Genomic DNA, 27,176 nt, shown 5'->3' with positions numbered 1-27,176 from the left:
TTGTTTCCTGGACGTTCTCTCTCTCTCTTCTTTGTTTTTTTTTACTATTGTTGTTGTTATTGTTAACAATACAATTATTGTAATATATACTGTACTATAGTTTCTCATACTTAATTATATTTATACATTGACTATGATTTCATCTTTTGTGTATTCTTTTTTATAACTATTTTACTATTTACATACTTCTGAATTTGTTCTGGACTATATGCGTTTAGGGTTTTTTATAATCGTTTAGTACGTTTTTTTTTTATATTGTTGCTTTAGGCTTTTTACATTTTATGCCTTATTAGTTCTATATATTTAATACTTAGGTTTTTGTTACTATTTGTTTTTCGGTATTACATTTGTGAAGCGCTTTGCTGATTATGCGCTATATAAATATTTCTTATTATTATTATATATGCCGTTTCATCCTATGACATATTTACTATTTAACCTTTCCTATTTCACCTACATTCCGCATGATATTCTATGCATTAGTTCTATTTTCAAAAGCCTACATTTTATACGGTTGCGTAGAACACGGAGCAGTCGGAAATGGTTTAAGTTCACTGATTGGAACTCCCCTAAACGCTATTTTGGGGGAAAATTTCCCTACATGCTGCGACATTTCTCCTAAGAAAATTAAGCGATTCCACTCCAACTGAACATGGAATCGTTTGGGTATCAGTAATATAACAGTTATAGCTTGTTACAGGGTCACTATAAAATGTTCCAATATGGTGGTTCAACTTCTGACACTCACCGACTTGTTCATGCCACATAAAAGAAAATTTCATCGAAAAAATCAAGGGATATGCTAATAGGATTTCGACAGGTTGAAAATATTGACTTTCTTTCAACAGGGGCTTTAATGAGATGTAACATTTGTCACTTTTCCTCCAAGTCGAAGATATATATTTATGTTAGCAGCATGTAGGCTGCCTGGTAGCATCCATAACAATACGGGTAAAGAAAAAACGGTGGCGTTCCATGAATGAATGAATTCATTCATTATAAGGCTCCTCCCACTTATAAATCAATCCATTATTTCCAAAAGCCTTAGGATACAGTGCTACTTTTGTTTCTGTTTCTGTTAAATACTCGTTAAAAACCCCACGCAGCGCAGCAGTGCTAGTAACAATGCATGGGCAATCTTGTTTTAAAGACCTCAAGACTAGGGCTCTCCTTAACGGCCAAGGATTGCGTATCCCAATTTTTTTATAGTCCTAGGATAGAAACTATACTGAAAAGCATGATAGAACAAGTAGCTATGAAATATGTTATTGGATAATGGCTTAAGGTATCCCTACGTGTTGCATATGCATCGGAAGCAGTTAAATACAACTGGTGTCTAACCATTCATGGGTACTGGGACTGTGGGGGGGGGGGGATCAGCCCTCCTGTTAATTTTGGAAACACCTTACCTAGGGTTAAAGCTAAAGGTTGAACTGGCCAATTCATTACCATAGCACTAATCGGCTATCCCCTACACCACCCCTCCCCCAGAGTGGCCAACACTGAAGCAAACCACACTCTGGTCTTTTCCATTTCCTTTAGATTTTAATGATAACTGCTAATCCAACTGTCTTGTGCTTTTTCTGAGTAATGAACCACACCAAGAAAAGTTAACAATATCATCAACCACAACAGCAAAAAGAACCAAGAGGTAGTCGTAATGTCAAATTTCTTGTAAATTTCTTCTTAGTATGACTGAGCAACAAACACACACATGTCGACGAGAAGGCGGCATAAATAACGAGTCTTTGCTTGGAGTCTCTTCGGTCATTTTGGAAGTTCTGACAACAGTCAAGAGTTATAACATATGTTGATATCATCCAAACTTTGTTATTATAATATATTTCTGAGTCACAGTAATGGAAACCTTGGTGAGGCTTGGCTCGAGTAACCAACTAAAGCCACATCTGAACATATATCGCTAATTGATCAGGTCTGACATCGTTAACTTTTTTCTCCCTATAATTGCTTCATAAAATGTTGACTATATATTCTGTATTGCCCCAGATATTCTAAGAAGTTCAAATGTTCACTCATACCAAAAATTTCAAGCAACATATACTACTACTCTATGGGAATATATATTCTTGTTCTCATATACAAGCAAAGTTTATCATTAATAGCCAGCACGTAGCCATGCAATTCTTCTTTCCATATTTTTTACGACATATTAAGTGAGGTCTGCAATCTACACTGCACATAGCCATTCAATTGCCCAGGCTAGCACAAAGACATGCAAAATATTCACTCGATGATTTCTCGTGATTAATGAAACTCTTCTCGTTAAATAGCATGCACATAGCTATAAGGTAAGCAGTTGCTCGGTCTGTATCTCTCCAACAATGCATACGAGATATACCACGCAGATAGCCACGCAAACTTTAGGTAGGTCTTCCTTACGGCACAGGAGGCTCCCGGTTTACAACCGGGTCTTAGCGACATCAACGGCAAAAATACTTCAGTTGTTTACGTCTAAGATGTCTGTTCATGTGGAGGTTAAACATCGTCCATCTCAGGAGCTATGAAGTAGTTTTCCTGTATCCGCTCAACAAATCTGGTTAAAGTTGGGAAGCTGTTGACGATGTCGGCCATTTTGTCATCTATAAGTTGAAACGTCAGGAGACTGTAGAGGTGGCCGAACACTAGAGCATCCAGCTCTGAAGGCCTTTGAAACAAGAAGAAAAAAAACATTGGTCTCAATGAACCCAAGGCAGGGGTCCAACCAAACATACTGATCGAGCACAAAATCAGATGGTGTGGATTACCATCCGCCCTCCCCCCCTCCCCCAATTGGCAGACAGAAATATTAAAAATAAAAATACTAGTGTACAGTACATTTATATATAACACGTTTATGCGGTACAACCTAGACATTCAAAATTTCTTCAACATTATGTTAAAGGTGCAAAATATAGAACAATTTTACATCACAGCACCTTCCATTTTACCACAAGTTCTCAAACATCATAAGGCAGAATTTTCAAAATTATACAAAAATTACAAAATTTTCAAATTTGAGCTTCAATGGAAGAAAGAAAGCTCATGACCTGAAACATACAACATACAAACACACAACATACGTTACAGTGACAAAGCTTACCTGTCCAGAAAAAAGTAATACTGGTCGTCGAGCTTATCAGAGAGAGCTTTACATGCCATTTTGAGTTCCTCGTATACCTACGGAAAAGAAGAAGAAAAAAAATTAATTGGATTTAAGCGTCAAGAACGCCAAAAAATGTACACAGTGACATTTCAAAGTTATCTATAACACTGGGAATGATATGACAAAGAACGTACCCTGTATATTTCAATTAAAGCAAGTCGATTGACTACAATATACACAGAGATAAGAAAACACACATACACACACAATTAACCATGATCACTCGGAAAGAAAGAACTCCTTATTGGGAATACTGCTCTGCATATTTTGAAAATGCTATCAAATAATTTAATTCTTTCACAGTTTCAGCAGAAAATGATAATGAAGTCTGCAATGTGGGACATATAAACCCAAAGCAGAAGTCTTCAGGAATCAAACAGCCGTGGAGCTGTTACAAAATTGTTAGCTGGAAAAGGGAGGATTCAAGATGACCAGCTGTGCCTTAGGGGAAAGTTTTAAAACGAAATGAGCAAGGTTATAAGAAAGGATGGAGAGAACAAGGGGGGGGGGGGGGGGGGTTGATAGGTCCTCTAACACTTCTTCATAATTTCATTAAGTGTTCCAATGATCATCTTTACAGACCTCATCTTGAGATTTTTCCAGCCAACCTTGGACCTTGAGATATTTCTTGGCCTCCCGTTGCTTGTACCAAGGAAGTAGTTTATTCAACGGCCAGGGATACGGTGCACCATACCTTGGTTTCGTTACCTTGTTGGCAATCGTCTCACAGCACCAGGAGAGGTAAACCTGTTTATACCAGGATTGAGAAATGATGACCACAAGTGGAAGATAAAAAATTAACTGACTTGAGCAAAAGAAGAGACTAGTCAGGGAGTATCACAGTTTGGTTCTCCACAAACACTTACAAAAAAAGGAGTCCAACTAGGACTTTACCATCAGAATTTTTTCTTACATCACTATGCAGTTTGTACTAGTATGTCATGTTTTTAAATAATTCAGCACAAGCAACAAATACCTACAAACCACACAGAACACATCTCAAAATGCATTAGCAGTTCTGTTACAGCTGCATGCAAAACATCTACTTCTGTTTTAACTCTTTCGCCTTTTCTTTACAAAGCTCTCTCTTCTTACTTATCCCCTTGCTGATTTCCTTCCCCCTTGCTCAATCCACCTCCTCATGGTTCTTCAATTTCCCTCTCCACCATCCTGCCTCTCCTACACCCTCCCTCCCCCCCCCACCAAAAAAAAAATGAAAATAGGAAACAGTATATATGCGAGTGACAGTATTCATGATAAAGAGACAGAAATTCTTTCTTACCTCTGCACTGTATAGTCTATTGACAGTCAATGCCATATACGCCTTCATTTCAGATCTCTGAGAACCGCTGAGCTCACGTGACAGGGAAATACCCTACGGGAAGTAACAAATTTTTCAAATTAGACTTTCCTTAGTGCCTCACTACAGCCATTCACATTCTATACTAACTGAATGGTCATCTACAAAGGGGAGGGGAATAATGCGTTGACAATAGCCGGACGAGTGTAATTTACTAGTGTGACTATTTTTCTTATGCAATCTTAAAATGATATTGAAATAAAAAGGGTAAAAACATTTGCTGTAAATTTAGTTTTGTTTGATAGAACAAAACCCCGCTCAGGCACAAACAGCTTACTTTTAATGATCTTACAAAGTTATCTCAACCCCAGTTGTTTGATATTATGTACAACTTTTTAATTTTTTTTTATTGAGACAACTCTGGGAATTATTCATGTTTTGATTTTGATGAATGTGTTCAACCTTACCTTCAAGTCAAGATATTCAACGATAGGATCAAATTCTGACACAATCTGGGGTCCAACTTTGATGAAAGGTACTCCACCTGTAAGAATAATAGACAGGAGTTGTCAACAAATACTAAACAGTGAGTAGAAACTAAATAGCATTGCTACACTCGGAAATTCCTGACCATCTTATAGTTACGACTCATGTGGAAAGGTGGTAGATAAAAAAATACACCTTATTGAAAATAACTTAAACATACTGTAACTTGCTACAGTATAAGGACAGTTTCTTAAACTAAGATGATCTTAAAAAAACTTTTCACTTGTTTTCACTCAGCCCACTTGGATGTTTCTTCACATGTTGCCCCAACGGCACATTGGCCATCCTCTTTGAACAAACAGAGAATTTTTTGGCAGAATTGTAAAGAAATCCTGAAAATATTTTTATAAATAAGTTTTATTATTATATTTATACTGGTTTCAATAAACATTCAACAATCAAAAGTGGAATATATAATATTTTAAAAGGGCACAAACATGTCAAGCCAGTGTTTAGATAAGTCGAGCCTTTATTGTATCATACCTGATGGGGACATGTTCTCTGCATTCGCCCTCAATCTGAGAGAAAACGGAATTTTGCACATATGAAGAAGAGTCTTGACTGCCATACACTGAACTTCCTCGGGTAAAGTTATTTGATCCTCTGGAGAGAAGCAGATGAAAGAACTTGTTAATACTGAATATTACTCATTAGTTGGAAGATGAAACAATGCTCATCAATCAAAGTGTCCTGACTACCTGAACACTGGCCTAGAATTCCAGAGTTTTAGCCACTGAAAGAACCTTCTGGTTAAAAATCAAGTTCACACCTGTAGTTGACATTTTCCTAAATAACAACACACATCAGTTATTGTGCAGGATTTTAGGTATGGCAATCATGCTGATTCTACGACTCACGGTTGTTAACTGATTTATCATGTGCTTACATTCTAAAGTCTACTGGCAGAAAAATGCAAGGCTGTCGTTCTTACTATACTCGCAAACAGTGAAATCCACAGTTGCATTTGAATAGCCAGTATATGGCCTGTATTTCGACGCCTGGACTGCATCAAGTCTAGCACATGTAATCAGCTCCTTAAATGACTTACAATATTTAACAGGAAAATTGTAATACACTTTTAATGCCTACACCGTAACGTGTGATGCATTAGACTGTATCAGGGAAAAAAGGGTGTTGAATTTCAACCTTGGATACTGTGTTGTTGATGAAAGGACTATTTGTTGGTACAGATCTATATTTGATACCAGTTATGGGAATGAAAGCTTTTTTGTTTCATTTATCCAGTATTCAGTACATAATAGCAAGTTTCTTCCAGGATTTCAGTGCAAACCCAGTATACAGTAAACGACTAAACGTACAGTATTTAGTGCTACTTAATTGACAAAACCACTCTACATAGGCTTTCATAGGGCAATTACATATTTTGTTCATGTGAAGGCAATCCAATAAGATTCTATGTTGGATTTGTGATCCATCAAGGTCTACAAGTAAACACGATACATTAGGCTGGATAGCTTAATGTATGCAATGTATGCAAAGCTGACAGATTATAACTTTCGAACATAATTTGTTAATTTCACAAAGTTGCCATTGACACTTCCATAAAAGATAAAAACCCATTTAAAAGATTCATTATCCATCAAAGGTAAACGTCATTCAGAATCTACGGTTAAACCATATATCACTGATGTAGATCAGGTTTGGAAACTACTGCAATGCAAACATGTATTGTAGATACAGTGCGATCAATTCATAATATGCCTTTGTACAGGGGTTTGATGTCTTGGGGCTCGTTTTCGTGTGAATAATGAAATTTTTCATAAGGAATGAAACTTTTCACCGGGACCCTTTGGAGCATGAGGGCGGTGGACGTTAACTTGAAAACTTTCATTCGCATGGCTTCATTGAAGTGACAACAATTCTTACTTTGAAAGGGTTGATATAGTTCCAGCTCTTCGTCAATGCCTCCTCCTTGTAAGTTGCTCTCCAGCCCTACCATAGTATTAAAAAAGAACAAAAAGAGGAAACAAACTAAAATTTGATATAATCTTAGACACTCAAAACACAAAATGGATATGTAAAAGAAAACCATGAATGGTAATTTTAATTAGAGGTCATAAGTCATGAAAGGGAAATCCAGGTGACAGACATTGTAACCCATTTGTACTTTTTTGTACATTTGTAATATGTAGAAAAATTGTTTTCTTCTGTGTATTTAAATGAATATTATTATCAAGTGATTTCAATATTATAAAGATAAGTAAAACAGGCATTTTCATTTCAAATGCCATGATAGCATTACTAACAATAAAAAATATCACAAAATGAAAAAAATCCTAGCTTCATCATACAAAATGTTATGAGGCTACAGGCATGTGGTTTTGATCTGACAGGTACAGAGAATTTGTCAGCATTTTCGTTAAACAATCAACATCAGCCACCAGAATATTGCTCTAACTAGGGATGCACCGGATCCAAATTTTTGGATCCGGCCGGAACCGGATTTTGCCGGATAGTACGTGAAATCCAGCCGGATAAAATCCGGCCGGAACCGGATTTTTTCATAACACAAAAGAAAATCATTAATAAGAAGTAGAAGTATGAAACAAGGAGCAAATCTTAGGTGAGGTATATGCATATTATAAAGAAGGTGAAATTAAGACCCCATTTATGAGATTAAATATGACTTGAAGTGGTGTAATCTACATTCTTTAATGAAATAACTACAATATTAAACTGATGAAGGCTGCAAGAAATGATTTCACTGCAAACTGTATTTGTTGTATATAGCTTCATATAATTACAGAAGTTGTATTGTTTTGGTTGATCTTTAGAAACAGTGGGTCAGACCATTGAGAAAATTAAATTAAACATGTTAAACCTAATTTTTCCTTACTTTGAATGTTTTTATTAATTTTTGGAAATAGTTTACATTGATTTTAGTTAATACCAACACCTTTTTAAGGGATGATTCAGGCCAGATTTTGAAAAAGATCCGGCCGGATTTTGAAAAATATCCGGCCGGAACCGGAACCGGATATCGGGTGCATCCCTAGCTCTAACTACACACATTTGTGCACAGTGTATGCAAAATTGTTTTTTAACAAATGAGACAAGTTTGTGCAATGTGCAGTCAGTACTGTATGTCACAAATCAATGATATCACTGTGCAAACTTGACTAGATTAGGCCTACCTGTTGAGAAAAGCCAGTCTAAATCAACCTTGTATATACAAATTGCTGTCGTCTTTAAATGCTGCCAAGAACAGTTTTTCTGACAAGACTTACATCCTTAAATTGTGAAGCCTAACTACTGTATGTCTAATATTCTCCATACCACTGCAATTTTGGATTGCAGTATTACTAGCTAGCCTAAACAACGTATAGCAAGCAGTAATGGCCTATTAATTTTAGGTAAGACAAGTTGAACATTCTTTGGAAGCTAATGCTAGGTAGTGTTCAACAATAGAATTAACATTGGTTGTACCTGCACCAAGATAAGACTTAAGTCCGATCACTGTAGTCTACTGTAGCACTAGATGTGCAGGCCTACAGTATAGTTGAGACAATGTAGGCCTAGGCTTAGGTCTACAGTACGAGTTAGACCATCCACTACGTTAGGCTAGGAGTAAGAGAGAGTGTAATTTGATAAATCAAATTATAATAAATTTATAGTAATGCAAGCGAATTAAATGTCACCTTGAGCATGTATTTGTGCTGCCTCTTCAACCAAGGACGCCATCATAGCTGAACTCTCGCAAGATTGACTGGTTGAGAATGAGAATTAAATAAGGCTAAGATTAAGATAACTCTCTCGCTCGTATCCTGCCAAACTTGATGAAAAGAACATAGGGAGCAGTTTAGCGAAATTAGAAAAATCTGTTGTCTATCTTAAGAACCTTAACTTTAGTTTTATTAACAATACGACCAAGAGGGAACCAAAAGATCTTACGATCACGTTTATTATTTTAGAAATGTAGCTCCGATATAATGTAATAAAGTTTATTTTCTACAATGAATCTAATGGACAGTGCATTACAGTATGTATTGAACTATTACCATGCCCATTAGCCTTGTGATCTTGTGAAATGAAATCAACAAGCCAGCGTGAAGTAAAGCAGCACGATTTGAATGCAGAGTAATAAATTTAAGTAAGTGTCAATGTTAAAACGGTATTTGGATAAAAATTAAGTCATTTACTCCGGTATCTCTGTTGCAATCGAACATATTATGACAAGAACTAGTCTAATATCTATCTCTAATATCGTTTCTCGTGTAACTACTAACTAGTCCTAACAAATGCATACCAGCCTTCAAGTTCTATACATTGCACAGTAAGTGCACTTTAGGCCTAGCCTAATGTTATATATATAATAGGTATTTCAACCATTTCTCCGCCTTTTGGCTCAGATCATGTGTAGCATTATGTTCCTCCTCTAGGGGAATCGTGATACACACCTGACTATGATCACACAGTCACCAGCACAGGAACTGGGGTTGAGAGCGGTTCAGTTGTTGGTTTTTTGTGCCCAGGTTCTTTCCTGGATTACTTTCATTACAAAGTATATTATTTATTTCAACCGTGAAGCCTGTCAATTTTACATTTGGAATACGTATAGTTTAATCTGTTTAAAGCTTTGTCGGCTTAGCTGAATTGAAAAATCAGGCCCTAAATTATCAAAGCACATAGCTTGGAGAGACAAAGAACCGAAGTGTTCTTTCCTTAGTAACTATAGTATTTCGGCAACTACAGTAGACTAACTTTTGGCTACTGTAAGTTGTAACGTTATCACTTAGACCAGGCATCACTAACGTTAGTTTTGAATGTAACAACTGCATTTCTTACATTATTGTAGACCTCTTGTGCATTTACCATTACAACCCAGCCTCTCTTGTTTTTATTGTTTTTTCTGATGGTAGAAATGAATCAAGAATTTTCAACAGATTTAGTGACAGCGTTGAAGGAAGTTGTTGACTCCAATCGTTGGCAATGTATTGGGACAGTGGAAAATTTCAAGGCAAAGAAGTGTACAAGGTACAGTATTTAATTAAGTGTGATCAAGGCCTAACTCACCTAAGCAGTTTCCTTAGGTGATGCTCCAGATGAGAATGAGCCACCCAAGTAGACATATTGCTGATATTGTTTTCTCACCCCTCACTTTTCGGTAGTTTGTTAGTAAGTATATTGGGCTGGCCAGAATGACATAAAATTACCACCAAACATAAAATGCAATTAACTATGAAAAGGATGACTTGGCAGAATTTAGTCTTGATATGTCATAAGAAAAAGAAAAATGACAAATTTGTGTGCTACTCATTTGTCAAATATACAGTTATTCTGGTTTCAAGATGTTCGGCATTAAAATAGCATTTAAATTTCTAGGATGCTCTTTTAACTCTAAATTACTGATGGTGTTGCCTCCTCAGTGCAAACGTTACTGTTAATGGTCATTGATTGTTTCAGATTTGGGGTTGCTATATATATAGTTATGAAGTTGTAGTGCATGTACAGTAGTATCAACTTAGTAAAACTATCAAATGTTTGCCAATTGACTTTTGCATTGCATCTCAGGAATTGACCTAATGGTCTGTGTATTTGTATGCTGTATTGGCCCCAAATATGCTAGATATTCAAATATGGTCACCTTTGGTCAAAATTCTCAAACTGTTCATATTACAACCTACGGGGAAATTTTCCTCACTGGGACATTCAGTCATCTTGTGTGTTCCTTAAAAATGTCTGAGAACAATTTGGAGAGTAAAGGCCTCCAGAAAAGTACTTATGAAAACTTATAGCAATTATAGCACGCCATAATTTTGGGCCTTTACTGGCTACCTTTAGTAGGTTCAACTAACTATCTGTTTTTACTGTTTACACCGTTCAAAAAAATGTTACACAAGGCAATTCCCACACCAAGAGTGAATTATTTGCAAAGCTGCCAAGTTACTTAAATTCATGAGTGTCACCAACTTACAGAAAAGGTTCGATTCTGAAAAACTTTTTAGTGATGAGGAATATATACAACAAACAGTAGGTTGATCTTTTGTTATGATTACAACAAATCAAATTTAATTGTGAGCTTAGACTCATCCTTTAATGTTCAATGAGTGGGACAACCCAGAAGGCCTATTAAAACAACCTTCTCTACCTAGCGTGTCATTTCCAAACCTTCTCTTCTTCACATGAAGGATTCTTCTTCTTCTTTATCTGCATAAAAGTTGGCTAATCAGAAAGTATAACTTCATGTATTAATTGTACCTAGAAAAAATGGTTTGGCTCTAGGATCACAACTGTGATTATGCTGTACGAAGGCCGCCAAGTGGTGCAGCCTTATTGTATTTAATGTTCTTAGCTTCTCTCTAACAGCTTAATATATCTGTTTCAAAACTGCTGCATGACTTAATTGTCATATTTTTACTTTCAGAATTTCTTCAGAAGATGGAGAAGACATGGTTATTGTTTTTGTTTCACCCGACAAATTTTTTGCCATGGATGCATCATGTCCACACGCTGGTAAGAGAGAGTAAAAAGAATCTTTAGTTGGCTGAAAATGATTGATCAATGAAACGGCTAGAATTTTTCTGCATCTACAATATAATGCAAACCCAAAATCCTCAAAATATTTTGCATGACAAATAAATTTGTTTTCTTGTTTTCAAACTTGGTTTCATGTTTTGAAAACATCAGGCAACAACAGAGTGAATAATATACAGTTGAAAATGTGTTTGTTTTTCAGGATAATATTTAACTCACTTATTCACAGAGGTAAGTAATATTTCTACAACACAGTTGCCTTTTTTATGAAGTTCTACATGCAGAGAACCTCAACAGCTAAACAAATATTTCAAATGTATCAAGAAGAAAAAATCAACAGAAACTTTTTGAACTCTCACTGTGACCATGGAAGAATTGAGAGTTTACCCAACTAATGTAGGTTCCATTCCATCAGCAATATATGCAGTTACTGAAAAGACTATGGAGATGAGGTTTCAATGAACAATGTGAACCATTCTTGTTTTCCATGAAAGTATCACATTGTCTGGAACTGCAATATCCCTCAATATGATTGCAAATTTAATGTTAAAAGTGTTATTGTGAACTCTTTTACCAATGTCAACATCGTATGGAAATGAAAATGCCGGTTATGTTTAACATATATAACTGTATACTGTTTTTGTTTTTTGGTTTTTTGTTACAGGTGGTCCAATGGATTTAGGTGACATTGAGGACATTGGAGGTAGAATATCAATCGTGTGTCCCTGGCATGGATATTCATTTAATCTAGAAGATGGTAGCTCTCCAACAGGCCTTCAGGTTCGCAAATTCAACTGTGAAGGGGAAAGAATAATTTTTTGTCTTTGTGTTGTATTTGGCATTAAAAACCGTTTTATATTGCACCAGGATATTCATTGTTCAAGGAGAATCTAAACCTTCCAAATCAATATTAGTTTCACTGAGCTTCAAAGTTACACAAACACTAAACAGCGCCTATTGAAACTTATCATATAGTTTCAAATTTACTTACAAAACTTGTTTCAAAATTTCATTTTCATGTTTCATAGCATTCATACAGTATATTTTATTTCCAGCAAATATGAACAAAATATCTCAGAATTATCATACAAAGTGCACAGTGAGTACATATTATATTTTCTCTGCTACTCTTAAGGATATTTACTTATCGTTTATACCGTTGTTGGATTCAAAAGGCGAAAAACAGAAGTGCAATACTTATTTTAATCCTTTCCCCATAAGTTCCCAAGAATGTTCTGGATAGAAGTACACACATAAAAGGACTTGTACACTGCAGATAAAGAATATAATGAGGACAATGGAAAATACAGAAAGAGAGGACAAAAGATTAGATATTTACATACTTATGCATCACTTATTGCTTGTACAGTCATTTGACAGTTTTGAAACATGTATCGGTATGGTATGTATTTAACTTTGTGACATCTTTGTTTCTCAGGTTCTCATGGCATAAACATACACACAGGCAATGCCTTCTCTGCTAAATCTGCTACCATTATTACTGATGCCATTTTTGGCTTACTGTTTGCAGTTCCTTTTATACAAAATCACTGATTTTTTGTTTCTTGACTTCTGTTTCTCTTTATAGCAACAGATGTACACGGTTAAAGTACTGGAAGGAAAGATCTACGTAAACACTTCTTCAGAACTCATCACATCTTCATCTCAAGAAGTTGAGCAGGAAGAGAAAGCGAAAGGTTCATATCATTGACTTTACTCACTTCCGTAGTTCATAGACTCGTTGAGAAATTTTGATCATGATTCCTAAATTTCCTCCCTGGAAATGAACTGGTCCCCTGCAATATCACTTCCAATCATAATTGAAACTTATTCAAATCTGTTTCTCCTTTTTACCATTTCCTCACTATCCTCCTCTTGAACCAGCTTTTGGTTTCACTATTCTTCAATGAAAGTTCATTGACAAACACTTTACTAACTGCCGCCTATGCTCCAACCCCCCTCCAATCTTCCAACCCCTCCTCTTTCATCCAACTCCCATACCTCAGACATCCAACCCCTCTCTCCAAACATCGAACTTGCCCTCTCACCCAATTTCAGCTTCCATGCTGTAAAAGAAAGACATTGCCTCTTCTAGAAATGTTTTACCTGTGAGTTTTCTTTCAGTAGCACAGCTCAAAGGCATAAGCTGGGTGGGAAGGGGGGGGGTTGTTGGGGAAAGGGGGATGAGTGTACTTAAGGTTTCATTGTCATTGTCTTCGCTTGGGCTAGTTATTACTTGATTTTATAGGATCATATGATTAAACCAGTGATATGATTATTAAGTTTACAAGTTGATAAAGATTTTGCCACCAAAGTAGTGGAACCTAGTTCCTGGTTCAAACCACGACTGGTTTTCTATGAAAGGTGGAGTTTTCTTTCCCATGCAATCCATAGTTTACATATCTGAAATGTTCTTCCAACTTGGTAAAATGTTTCCAAAATGAGGTAAATAATATTAATCAGATTATCATCAAATGTTTGTGACAGTAACTATAAAAGCATCATATAAGTATTCCCTTGATTACTGCCAGAGTCATGTAAATAAATCTTCCCGTATGTACTGTAGATGCCGTCCCACCTGCCATCGTAGCTTCGGATTCAGATTCACTCTGCGATTGGGCTGTAAGGATACTCATGACATCAGATCCACACGAAAAGGTTTGTTTTCCTTGTTTTCACAAGCTGAAACTAGAATACCAAAACAGGTAAAGTTTCAATGCCTTTATAAACTGTGATTAAGCTTTTCATCAATGTTTGGTTTCAATAGAAAGGAACAAAGGGCAAAGTTTTCTAATATTGGCTGAGACAGGGCTGTGTTGGGGGAATATCGAAAAAAGCAATATCTTTCCCCTGTCTTTCTCCACTTTCACCCCAACTTTGCATCTCTATTTTGAAATTTCCAACAAACAGTTTATATATTTATTTTAATTTTCATGTTCCTCATTATCATGACCCTCCTATCATTGCAGGTGCGACTGACGCACGAGGTCCAAGAACGATGGACTGCTGGTGACATCAAGGAGGTCGGATCCTGCACACCACCAAGCCAACCCCACAGACAGGAAGGACTCACGGTCTTGGAACCGGGGAAAATTAAACGAGGGAAAGCAGGGACGAAGGTCAGATTGTCTTTTTTGAATATCATATTTCAACTTGCTGTTTGATAAAGAACCCCTTGGTAAGACATAAAGATGTGTCCTTGGTTATCTTAATTCCTATTGTTAGCCACAGCAAATGAATGGGAAAGGGAAATGGGGAAAGGGAAAAGGGATAAAGAGGGCAGGAACTATGAAGCAGTAATTCTCATCAAATATTACACATTGGTGTACTCGCTGATTAAGAATTAATAAAGTGCCCCCCCCCACCCCTCTATGCATGTTCCTTTCCTCCAGCCACCTCCCATTTCCAACAACCACCGGCTCCGGCCCAAAATACAATCGCAGTATCGTGTGTTGTTTTAAGTAATCATACAGACGTTTTTGAGGTTGGGCACATATTGAGCAGCTCAATACAGCAAGTTCAAAATTGAAATTTTGTGCCTGAAAGCCAAAACATTTGTTGAAACCAAGAATAAGCATTTGGGGAATAATGTTCTCTGTTCTTGATCAAAATGAATATGAACAATTTAGTCTAGGCTTGCTAAAGGTTATAACCTTGCGTATCATCCATAAAGGCCAACCCTATACTGTTGGTATATAAACCTTACATGGAAAAATTGTTATCGTCATGCCAGGCATAATAGGCTATTTATTAGATATAATAGGACAAATTAAGCAAATCCTCTACTGAAATAATAATATTAATATTATTAATATTATTGTTGTTGTTATTATAATTATTATTATTATTATTGATATTATTATTATTATTATCATTATTATTATAATTATAACGTCAACAATATTTTAATATTACATATTTCATATCTTCTATCATGCTCCAGGCAAGCAGGGTCAGTGTACTACATTCCTTGGCTAATATCGAGCAGTGGGCAATAGACCTCTCCTGGGATGTCATAGCAAGATTCTCACGTATACAGATTGGAGAGGGTAGCACGTACCTACCCAGAGATTTTTTCACAGATTTTGTGAAGGTCGCCGCCGATGAAGCAAAGGTACAGTAATTTTTGGAAGAATGTATCGGTTATTTTGTTCTCTTTTGTCTTCTGTAAAAATTCATTCTGTTCATAATTTAAATTGGAAATGAAGTTACAGTGTTACAGTTGACATGTAAATTCATCTGTTGTTCAATGGCTGGTCAAAGGTCATTTGAGATCAACAGAAGTCTAAATGCCAAATATGATAAAATCAACGATGTAAAGCTCTATTTGAATGTAGACCTTGTATCCAAGTGGTTATCAGCATCCTATTTTGTTGTTCCTGGAGGTCAGAGGTCAAATAAAGAAATGAAAAACTGTATCCAAAGATGGAACAAGATCAAAATGTGCAAAGTATGGGATTTTCTTTTGTTTTCAGATTATGGTACAGGCAAAACCATTTAATTAGTTTTTGCTGAACTTGATTAGTTAAACAAATAGCAAATTCATGTGCACGAACATGGCGCAGAGTGGTGGCAAAGAGTGTCACACTAGTTGAAAGTAAGGTTTTGGAACTTTGTTAGATAGAGCAAAGAGGAAGTGATAAACATGACCTTGGTCGAAGATTAGAGGAGCAGTGCGGTACCCAAATTTTTTAAACTCTCTAAACACTATCATGCTATTCTTCTTTCCTTCACATAACAAAAGAAAAAAAAAAACAGCTTCCATCTTAAAACTACCAATTATGATCAGATCTGCTGTACGCAGGTCATGTAAACAAAGTATTTTGACGGAGGGTAACTTTCTGTTTCTTCTTACAGTACATACTTACTGAGTTATGTAGCTGTACTGACAGACACAGTCAAGTTGTCATTGTTGCTAGCTGTACTGTTAACTCTTTGTCGATGTAATTGCTACACCAACAGCCCAAAGGGAAAAAAACGACTGAAATTTAAAAACAGTGAAAGAAAGAAACGTCAGTTCTGTATACTGTACTGGCACACTGATATTTAATATCTCATTTAATATCAGAATTATACATAGAAACTTATACCACATGCAAGATGTTCGGTAAATATTTCCTTACTTTGACTGTTTTGAATCAAGATCTTTGAACGCTTCTCGTTCTGGCAAAAATGTAACAAGCCATTGGTGAAATGATGTAGTTGAATGATATATTAACTAAACATACACAGGTGAAAAAAACAATCATTGACTACTATTCTTCTTTAATAGAACATTTGTCCTCTAATAGCATCTCAAAGTTAAGGTATATACCATCCCACATTACTTTTAAATGACAGGATCATTCTAATGTTTTGTTGTTGTATCTTTCCTTTTGTGTGTATATGTATGTGTGTGTTGTAATAGCATTTCAACCTATTGCAAGGAAGACTTAAGGAACTAGGAAGCCATTTTGGAGTTTTGCCTGTTCACAATGGTGAGTAGGTCTTTCTTTTCTTTTTGGCTTGGAATCAACTTGGAAGGTGCTTGCTTTTGGTCTTTTGTTTTATATATATATTGCTGTTATATTCTTTTGTAAATGTCAATTCTTTAATGCTGTGATGATTCTCGAAAGCTGTTGAATAACACCACGCTACCAGAAAGCATATGGTGGCTGATTGTAAATACTTCACACAATTATTCCTTGCCTAATACATTGGTATCAAAATGATTTAATCTTTTCTGTTAATATATTTCATTCATGCTGTGATATATCCTTTGGAAACCTCTACAATGTATGTATGTATTTGTATGTATGTATTTTAGATCCTCCTGCTAGCAGGAACTCGCGAAGAAGCCTCATTGGCTTATCAAAGCCGCAAGCTGACTGAAGTCAGTCTCTTAGATTAATATTTCACGTCCATGATCATGAATTGTCAGCAACTCTGTAACTGGACGACATACATTAATCTTGGAGTGACTCGAACCGGGACCTTATGATTGGAAGGCACCGGCATTGAACACTGAGCTAACACTTCCAAATAACATCATGTATGTGATCGGTGCTACAGTACCCTTTGTATAGTGATCCTATCCCAACATCTCGATTATTAAAGTCATGTTCGATTGAGTCTTCGTACCTGAATAGATGACACCACCACTCTACATAAACCCCTCAGGGAAATCTCGAACAATTTCCTGTGTGGAGTTTTTTCAATCTTTTCGGAGGTTTGTCAGATGAGTTAGGTTGTCGCATTTTAATTAAGTTAAGCATCTTGATCAAATGAATCCTTTGTACAGATTATTTCCAAAGGTCTTCTTCTGAGGATTTCCGAAATAATTCCACAGACGTGGAATGGCTTCAGCCTGCATTACGCTTAATCTTCGCCCGAGGTAGTTTTAAGACTGACACAAAGTTAAATTAATTAAAATCCTTTGTTCCTGTGTCACCTGTTTTTCAATGTACACACCTCGCAAAACGTGACATGATCGGAAACTGTATTGGCCGACATATCTTGCATGTGGCTTCCCTATAATGAGTACAAGAACACTATTGTTTTGGGTGGAGGTCAAAGTTCATTAGGTTCAGCAGAGGGCAAAATGTGAAAATATCAAATACGCTCTCCAGAACCTAAACATCAAATGAGTTGAAGCACAGACTCTGTTTAGATTGACACTGCTCTTCATCTGCAGTATTAATTTCAGCCAGGGTTAGTAGCTTGCAAATTACACTTGTGCTGCATATGTAATGTATTGAAAGGCACTGTAACCTGCTGGGAGGTGTTTCCTCTCTGGTTAATCAATGCGATAGCAATTAGTTGTCATGAAAAACTTCACCCAAACAGAAGGGAAATCTTATTTTATTTGGGAAGTATCACAAAATAAATGGTCCTTCCCACACAAGGCTTGATCAAAGACTTGAACAAGTCTACATATGACATCATCGAGTTACATGTTCCTCTTGTTTTGTGTTTTCCATTGTTTTATGTTCTCCTACATTTATTACAATTTTTTTTTTCTGTAACAGAGATGAGCTTTGCAAATTATGCTGAATGAATCACGGCATTAATTTCACTGTCAACACCACTGTTAATTTTTTTACCTTGAAAATATGAAAAGAAAAAACAGATAGTATTTCATGATGTAGTGGTGTTAACATAAACAGGATCTTATTAATACATTGTTCTCTTTCATTTATATATTTCTCCAGGATTATGGCATTCTGCGGAAGAGACAAATTGTTCACTTCTGGCACGACTAGCCATTGTTCATATGGTTCATGAAGCTAGGTATTAAGCAGCACCTTTCTATTTTCCTTTCTTTCTTTTCCTTTTTCGTAATTCGGACTTGAAAATGTATAATTCTGGTGACAGCAGCAGACAAAGTAGCTCTCACCTTAGAGAGAAAAGTCATTTTCTTGATTGAAAAACTCTATCGCACATGATATCTTTTCCTTAATTCCAGATATGGTTGATTATTAATAATAATTATAATAATAATCAGCAGTAATTTTTACGATGCTCGAGTGACTACCAATGTGGGAGAAGCCTGCAACTTACAACCACAACTTACACATCGGGTGGCTTCCAATCCAACATTTTGGGTCTTTTCAATATAGCAAGTCATTGACTGTATTAAACCTCTTTGACAGGCTAAACATTCCCTTTCTCAAGAAGTATAATCACAGTTAGTATTACCTGTCATGGCATCTTCAAAAGGTGTTCTTACTTTTTAGGAAACTTTCGTTGTCATTCCTATTGTAATCTTCTCTTTGACTTCTCCTTCAAACCTGACACAGTTGGAATGTTTGCATAGAATTTAAAAGTTTATCAAAATGCAACTATATTGTGGAAATGTTAGCTTCCTTTAAAGACAATGTGGTTTAAATGTCATAAAGGGGGGAAAAAACTCAATTGCCCATCACTCTTCTGTTGCCAGATGGATTCCAAACTATATCACCAAAATCATACCTTTGCCATACAAATTGCTTTGGGGATGTAGTTTTGACCAAAGGATGTACAGAATTTCAAACAATTAACTTCAACCACCAGACTATATACCCATTTTAAGGTATAGAAATTCTCAGTATGCATGTAATTTGAGTCCCTAGCAGTACTTATACCCTCACATAGCATGTGGGTGCAATTAGCAAATTTGTTGAAAATTTTCTGAGTATGTAGGTGAAAACTGTATCCTCATAGCATTTTTTATTGCGAAAATATGAATGTTTCAAATTTTGTGATATTTTGTAAATGCATCTGGTAACATCTACCAAAATGTTGATGGTCATTGATTATACATTAGCATCATTAGCTTCACACCATATAGTGTGGCACATTGGTGGCACATGTCTTTTCCTTGGATCAGTTTGCTCAGGTAAACCAAAGCTTTGGCACACTATGGTGGTACCTCCACTAAGCAACGTAGAGGATGCTACATCGAACATTGACGTGTAAAGGATAGGCAAGGTGTAACCACAAATATCAGAGAGGCAAATCATAGTTGGAGAAGGAAAACCCATCGAAAGCTGCACACAATGAGAAAATGGCTAATTCTATACAAAAGCTGGTTCTCAAAATTTAGAGGGTCACTACACTCCTCCTCAGATCATCCATCTCAACCTGGGGTTGGTGGGAGTTTATGAGGGAGAAGCCAATCTGCAGGGAGTCAGCCAGGCAATAGGATCTGTAAAAGCCAGAGGGGCATGTTAACATTTCACTGATGCGCTCATCATAGTAAAGTGTGAAAGTGATATCTCAGGGAAAGTCAACAGACAGTAAATGAACCCAAGTCCTAACCATGCTGGTAGTGAGGTCAATGGTGATACTCCCTATAACTGTTCTTCATTGGCCCTAGCCCCCCCGGGCTGTAGATGCCAAACCAATTGAGAACCTTGTATCTAAAACATTCCATTCTGTGTAAGATATAAGCTTTCCAGGTTTGTGACTTTGTTTTTTTTTATCTCTATCGTCTTCTTTCAGAGGGTTGGATGTCCATCCAATCACACAAGCCAGATTTGGGAGACAAGAGGACACAGAATCTGTCAAGTTGCTAGAAGTCATTTACACCGATGAGATTACCCATGTTGCAGCTGGCATGAAATGGTTCACTTACATCTGCAAACACTCTGAGCCAGAAATTGACTGTATTCCAAAGTTTCATGAACTTGTACGGAGACACTTCAGGTGAGAGATTAGCGATCATGTTGTGAATACTGCCATATTGTGATTTACAATTAAAATCATATGAATATGCATTACTGAATACTGTCATATTGAGATGTACGATTGAAATCATATGAATGTGAATGACCAGTTGTTAATTCAGTTAATTCAGTAACTTTAACAGTTGTAACAGTCTTTCCATAATGTAAAGATGTCAACTCTCTGGGTTTAACAAGAGGTGTCCCAGCTTTTTAAGGCATTCAGATGCTCTCCTGAGTATCGGTTCTAATCTCTTGGCAATTTTGATTATTAACCTTTTTCTAAATTGTGATCAGAAATGTGTGCCCCCCCCCCCTCCTCCCCAAGTAAGGATTGTGCTGAAAGAGATGTACACTTACAACCAGGTTACATGACTAACAAGTAATTATATCCAGGGTTGTTTGATTTAAATCACCTTGATTAAAATCACTGATTTAAATCGCGATTTAAATCAGATGATTTTTTTCAAAAAAATCACTGATTTAAATCACTTTTACTACTTTTCCATTTTTTATGTGAATAGTTGCTTGAAATCATTGCAAATCACCAATTCTATATTAGAGTACACACAATAATTTATTGTAAGACATTCAGGCTATCCCCCTCATTATTTCCAGTCTCTGTGGTACCAGAATTACTAGGCCTAGATTACTTGAACCAGACATACTGTACACTGTAGTTCGTTCACACACTAAATTTCCATACTCATTACGCTGGAATTTGTAGCTAAACCCTACAAAATCAGGAATGTAGTTTGCTATATTTTGATGCCATGAAAGTTGTATGCATGCATATGATATATTGAGTGATGTATTGCATGGTTGGTTTTGTTGCGGCACAACTCAGTGGTGATAGACAGGAGGTGACCATTCCTTTCATTGTATCCAGTTGTATCCCCATGAGCAGGCGTTGAAGTACTTGCACCACCTTCATCTTCCTTCCCTGAGCACTTGTTGTAGTGAATTTTCATCCTCTTCACAAGACCTTGCAATTCATGCCCACAGTTGTTACACTTCGCACGGCACCCAGTCATGGTATTGGATGGTATTTTCTTGAAATGATGCCAAATGGCATCCTGTTTCCTACCAGACATACTGTATTTAGGTGTGTTCTAGCTGAGATATGATAAGACTAAGGCTTGGCAATGTTCTGCTATGTCCATGTGATTATGATATAGTGCAATGAGCTCACTGGATGACTAGTGGTCACTATGTGATCTGTGTACAATTATGGAGGTACCTCCATCCATGGCACAATCAATAGGCCCAATGGACAAGGTGTCTTAGGCATGAGTCATGACACTTCAATTCATAAGTCAAGTGCTCAAACAACACCCCAGAATACAATAGGTGTTAGTGTAATCTCCAATTATCACTAGTGGAGTGGACCAGAATGTATTTCCTGTGTATATTGATGGATAAACTATGAAGTGTTAGGCCCACAGTGCTTGCACAAACAAGCTCCCCAAGTGAATGACTGGAATTGGTATTCTTAGACTTGCAGTAGCCTTAGGTCATGTGTGTTCAATGGGAAATTGATTGAGGCCCAGGGCCCAGGTTTAATTAGCCTGCAAAGTATTCTGAATATATTATAGGCCTATAAGGCTTATATATTAAAACTAGACATCAGCTGGCGTTAAACCGCCAACGTATATCCCCACATCATAGCAATCACAGTGTGTTTAAAAGCCAAATGGGAGAATATCAGGAACTATATGAGATCACCACCAACTTTTGGTACCACCATACGTTGCTCTCATTTGTTTTGTTCAAATTGGATGAATTAAATGGCCACTGCAGTGGGTCACATGTGGTCAAATTGAAAGTGATCAACACCATAATATCCCCAATGTGGGGATATAATGATCTGGGTGGATATGGGTGCATATATGTGATAATGTAGGCAACAATGGGGTCCAACTGAAATGTGGTTTTAAAAAAATCAAAAAAATCCGATTTAAATCAAAAAAATCTGATTTAAATCAAAAAAATCCGATTTTTTTGATTTTTTTAAAAAAATCAAAAAAATCAACAACCCTGATTATATCTGAAATTACTAATACATGCATATCATTACTACATGTTAATACTGATCAGTCTGAACCCTTTCATTGGGATTGGTAATGGTAGAGAAATGTTGATACCACATTCATGTTAATTCTAACATTTCTTGTCATTCAGTTTGTTAATTTTTTTTTTTCAGAGGTTTCTTGAAGCCTCCATTTAATGAAGAAGGAAGAAGTATAGCTGGAATGACCAAAGAGGTAGTTTTTTCCACTAGATTTGTTGCCAGTGAGGGTCATCTATTCAGATACATATCAAATGCCACCATGATTGCTGAGCCTATATAGTTGGCTGCTATGAGCAGACCTATAGTGTGTACTATGTATTTGTATTCTATATAGCATTGTTACCTGTAGTGGCATACTCAAACCTGTACTGTGTACTATGTATTCATATTCTATAGAGTAGTTACCTGTAGTGACACACTCAGACCTGTACTATGTATTTGTATTCTATAGAGTTATTACCTGTAGTGACATACTCAAACATGTACTATGTATTTGTATTCTATAGAATTGTTACCTGTAGTGGCATAATCATGACTTGCACTATGTACTACCTATTCTATAGAATAGTTTAATACCTGTAGTGACATACTCAGACCTGTACTATGTACTATGTATTCATATTCTATAGAGTAGTTACCTGTAGTGACATACTCAGACCTGTACTATGTACTATGTATTCGTATTCTATAGAATTGTTACCTGTAGTGGCATACTCAGACCTGTACTATGTATTCGTCGTCTATAGAATGGTTACCTGTAGTGACATACTCAGACCTGTACTACAGTATGTGTTCATATTCTATAGAGTCGTACCTGTAGTGACATACTCTGACCTGTACTATGTATTTGTATTCTATAGAATTGTTACCTGTAGTGGCATACTCAAACCTGTACTGTGTACCATGTATTGGTATTCCATAGCATTGTGACCTGTAGTGACATACTCAGACCTGTACTACTGTATGTATTCGTATTCTATAGAATTGTTACCTGTAGTGACATACTCAGACCTGTACTACTGTATGTATTCGTATTCTATAGAATTGTTACCTGTAGTGACATACTCAGACCTGTACTACTGTATGTATTCGTATTCTATAGAATTGTTACCTGTAGTGGCATACTCAGACCTGTACTATGTATTCGTCGTCTATAGAATGGTTACCTGTAGTGACATACTCAGACCTGTACTACTGTATGTATTCGTATTCTATAGAATTGTTACCTGTAGTGACATACTCAGACCTGTACTATGTATTCGTCGTCTATAAGAATGGTTACCTGTAGTGACATACTCAGACCTGTACTACTGTATGTATTCGTATTCTATAGAATTGTTACCTGTAGTGGCATACTCAAACATGTACTGTGTACCATGTATTGGTATTCCATAGCATTGTGACCTGTAGTGACACACTCAGACCTGTACTATGTATTCGTATTCTATAGGATCATTACATGTAGTGGCATACTCAAAGCAGTGGAGCATTTTGCAATAGATGTTTTCTAACTAATGCAGAGCACATACTTGAACTCAAGCTATGAGCCTTGTTTAAACACTCATACTCCTGCCAATTAATATTCTGCTCCTACTTTTAATGGTACTCATGCTGTTGTACTAATACTACAGAATGAATCAGTTTTCCAGTACATATAGTCTTGTGTTGTGCAATTACGTAGGAATTGCTTTACTACAATTCCATTGAAATCCGTTGAAGTTGATGCCTTATTTTATTACTTGTTTGTGTTAACACTTGATTTGCTATAGTAACAGAATCTGTTGGAAGTTGATTGCATCAAATTACTGAAAACAAAGTCAGTCATTTTAGATATTTAATAGTCCTTTCTGACGCATATTGTGACTATACGTCTAAATAAGTAGTTCTACAAAGGTAAGATTTGTGCTAGTAAATAATAATAGATTTAAACAGTTTCCCCGACTGATTTAGGTGGGGCCTGCACATTTATGGGAGGGCCAGAGGGGAAATCAAAGAATTTATAAGGGAGGGGGAACTGCCCTGGGTGTCATTGAAACCATCTCTATTTTAAGGGAGGGAAATAAACAATTTAGAGGCATATTTAGATAATGAATTATGTCTAAGCTGGTTTGCTAACAAATACTTTGTGAGAGGTTGAAAGAATTGGTGGGGAAGAAGGTGTACACTAATATCTATAAATCATGTAGAGGAATCATGTTAGTGTGTTGTATAATATTGCACGGCAGATGTTTACAAATATGTTGAAGGCGTCTTTTGCCTATTAGTGGGAATGCTACATTTTTGGATGCAATGCAGATTTCATTTCAATTTCCAAGTTTCTCACAGGATGATGAAATGTGTTCTTTTACTTTTGATCATTTATTTTAGTGGTATATCCCTTTGATGAAACCAAACCAAGACCCATGAAAGATGTCGGATGTTTTTGATGGATCTTGGATTTTATCATGAGCTGCCCATTTTGGAGGACAGATAATTTCTTAATAGCTCATTGAGGAAACAACGAGAGGGTCATTACTGAGCAGAAATATTGTGTATGAGGTATTAAATTTATGCAGAATAAAAAAAATTGTATTTGTCATCTATAGGTGCCCAATGTCATGTCCCAATTATTGTTTTCAGGTAATCAAACATGATTACAAGCACACAATAGGTTCTTTAGGCAAACTTTTTTTCCTTGAAGTTCTGTTTGCTTAATTTTCTGTCATTGCATGCAGAATGCGGTGTAGATACTTATCTCATAGCAGGAACTTGATGTTGATTTTGGTCCAAAAGTAAGTGTTCTTTATTTAACAGATACTTTTATAACATAGTCCCACACCATGCATTATGCTGCCTATACATAGGGAGGGCTGTTGGCAATCTATTTCATTTTCACTTTATTTTTAACAGTGAGGTTTAATTATAAGGATATATCCAACAGGAATTGCATTACCATGAACAAAGGAATGCGTATCCTTCACATGTATCTTATTGAATATTCATAGGGCTGTTGGCAATCTATTTCATTTTCACTTTATTTTTAACAGTGAGGTTTAATTATGTAATGTAAATGTAAATAAAATCTTATATAGCGCACTACGCACGATGCATCTGTGCGCTTTACAAACAATCTAGAAAATACAATGCCATAAGACAATAAAAAGAAAAAACAGTAAATACAAAATACCAACTACAGAAATATACAGGACTATGAGATCGAAAAACTAATAAAAGTACTGGTGCAGCGAAAAGCGATAAAACAGATTGACTACAAAAACTACAATTTGAATGCTAAAAAGTGAAAATTCCAATTGAAATTAGAACCTAAAAACCAACACGACAGAACAATATAAAACAGATAAAAACAGGAATATGAGATCGAAAAACTATTAAAAGCACTGGTGAATTATAAGGATATCCAACAGGAATTGCATAACCATGAACAAAGGAATGCTTATCCTTCACATGTATCTTATTGAATATTCATTGGGCTGTTGGCAATCTATTTCATTCAAATCTCATGAATGTTTAAGCAGATATGTACAGAAATAAATTCACCTTATTTTTAAGAGTGAGGTCTAATTAGATAAATATCCAACATGATATTCATTTCAATGTACAAACGAATGCTTATCCTTAACACATATCTTATTGAAACAAGAACATATTGTATGGTTATTTGCTAGTGTTGGATGTCGATAATTGGGTGAGCAATTTGTAATTCTTTGTGACCAACAACTGTTTCACACATCTAGAAAATCGGTGATTCTCAGAATGACCTTATATGTTTCTACCATCGTTAAATCACCCAGCATTGGCCCAGTGGCGGAGCTAGGGGTATTGGTCAAGGGGGGAGAAAATGGTCTGTAGGGGCGCTTTCGACACTATCTAAGCGGAGCGCCACCACAGGTTGGTGCGGAGCGTACACAAATTTTTTGAGTAAAGATAATCCCTAGATCGCCGGAAATGACCATTTCCGGGCCTTGCTAATTTGAAGATAAACGAAGAATAAATAGGTGTCATCGCCAACAAAATGTGACACAAATGTCAATAGGTAGATGGGAGCGCAATAAAAAAAGTCAATAATTGCGAATAAGTAAAAAGTAGTAAAAAGCTGAAAAGGGCGCCAGAAGTCCGTTTGAGTCCATCAGGGGGGGCATCCGCCCCCCCTGACTGAATGGACACTTCGCCACTGCATTGGCCCACTTTTGCAATTGAAGGATTTGGCTGGATGTGTCGTAAAATTGATAATTTCAATTACCAGCTGATTGCACCTTTCTCATTGGCACAATATTTCCAGTGTAGACCATTTATCAGTCTGGAGGGAAGTGCAATAACATTTTTGCATTTTTTTACTAATAATTGAAATTCAAGCAGCTGTTTTAACTTGAGAGTTAGTTTTGAAGTACGATTTTAACCTGCTTATAGGGAAGCCATGAC

General features: G+C 36.3%; 2 protein-coding genes across 3 annotated transcripts; one reads left to right on the top strand and one right to left on the bottom strand.

Moving 5' to 3' along the window:
* Positions 1-943: 943 nt before the first annotated feature.
* LOC139966618 (metaxin-2-like) lies at positions 944-8,944 on the bottom strand. The gene is made up of 8 exons (XM_071969842.1): positions 8,669-8,944; positions 6,897-6,962; positions 5,493-5,612; positions 4,931-5,007; positions 4,446-4,538; positions 3,746-3,910; positions 3,101-3,177; positions 944-2,665 (listed from the first exon to the last, which is right to left on the bottom strand). The coding sequence occupies exons 1-8, from the start codon at positions 8,712-8,714 to the stop codon at positions 2,497-2,499; spliced, it is 813 nt and encodes a 270-aa protein (XP_071825943.1). The 5' UTR covers positions 8,715-8,944; the 3' UTR covers positions 944-2,496.
* A 43-nt stretch (positions 8,945-8,987) lies between these two features.
* Positions 8,988-27,158, top strand: LOC139966616 (uncharacterized protein HI_0077-like). Of its 2 annotated transcripts, none has more exons than XM_071969839.1 (13): positions 8,988-9,120; positions 9,890-10,004; positions 11,395-11,483; positions 12,169-12,284; positions 13,093-13,201; positions 14,071-14,162; positions 14,474-14,623; positions 15,448-15,618; positions 16,912-16,981; positions 18,695-18,773; positions 20,466-20,669; positions 22,890-22,950; positions 25,125-27,158. In XM_071969839.1, the coding sequence occupies exons 2-13, from the start codon at positions 9,892-9,894 to the stop codon at positions 25,161-25,163; spliced, it is 1,293 nt and encodes a 430-aa protein (XP_071825940.1). In that variant the 5' UTR covers positions 8,988-9,120; positions 9,890-9,891; the 3' UTR covers positions 25,164-27,158. The 2 variants fall into 2 exon arrangements, with proteins under 2 accessions (XP_071825940.1, XP_071825941.1); XM_071969840.1 differs by lacking the exon at positions 8,988-9,120 and adding an exon at positions 9,296-9,531.
* Positions 27,159-27,176: the final 18 nt, after the last annotated feature.

Source organism: Apostichopus japonicus, chromosome 4 (genome assembly GCF_037975245.1).
Source record: "Apostichopus japonicus isolate 1M-3 chromosome 4, ASM3797524v1, whole genome shotgun sequence".
Taxonomy (NCBI): Eukaryota; Metazoa; Echinodermata; class Holothuroidea; order Aspidochirotida; family Stichopodidae; genus Apostichopus; species Apostichopus japonicus.
Note: the sequence above shows the minus strand (reverse complement) of the source record. Positions and strands in the feature narration are given on the sequence as shown.

Excerpts from the sequence above, each read along its gene's own strand:
- LOC139966618 (XM_071969842.1), bottom strand. The coding sequence starts at position 8,714 with ATGATGGCGTCCTTGGTTGAAGAGGCAGCACAAATACATGCTCAAG. Across the intron at positions 5,613-6,896 it reads ACTATATCAACCCTTTCAAA|AGGATCAAATAACTTTACCC; the intron begins GTAAGAATTGTT and ends GCTTCTCTCCAG. Across the intron at positions 4,539-4,930 it reads TTGAATATCTTGACTTGAAG|GGTATTTCCCTGTCACGTGA; the intron begins GTAAGGTTGAAC and ends TACTTCCCGTAG.
- LOC139966616 (XM_071969839.1), top strand. The coding sequence starts at position 9,892 with ATGAATCAAGAATTTTCAACAGATTTAGTGACAGCGTTGAAGGAAGTT. Across the intron at positions 13,202-14,070 it reads GCAGGAAGAGAAAGCGAAAG|ATGCCGTCCCACCTGCCATC; the intron begins GTTCATATCATT and ends TATGTACTGTAG. Across the intron at positions 18,774-20,465 it reads CATATGGTTCATGAAGCTAG|AGGGTTGGATGTCCATCCAA; the intron begins GTATTAAGCAGC and ends GTCTTCTTTCAG.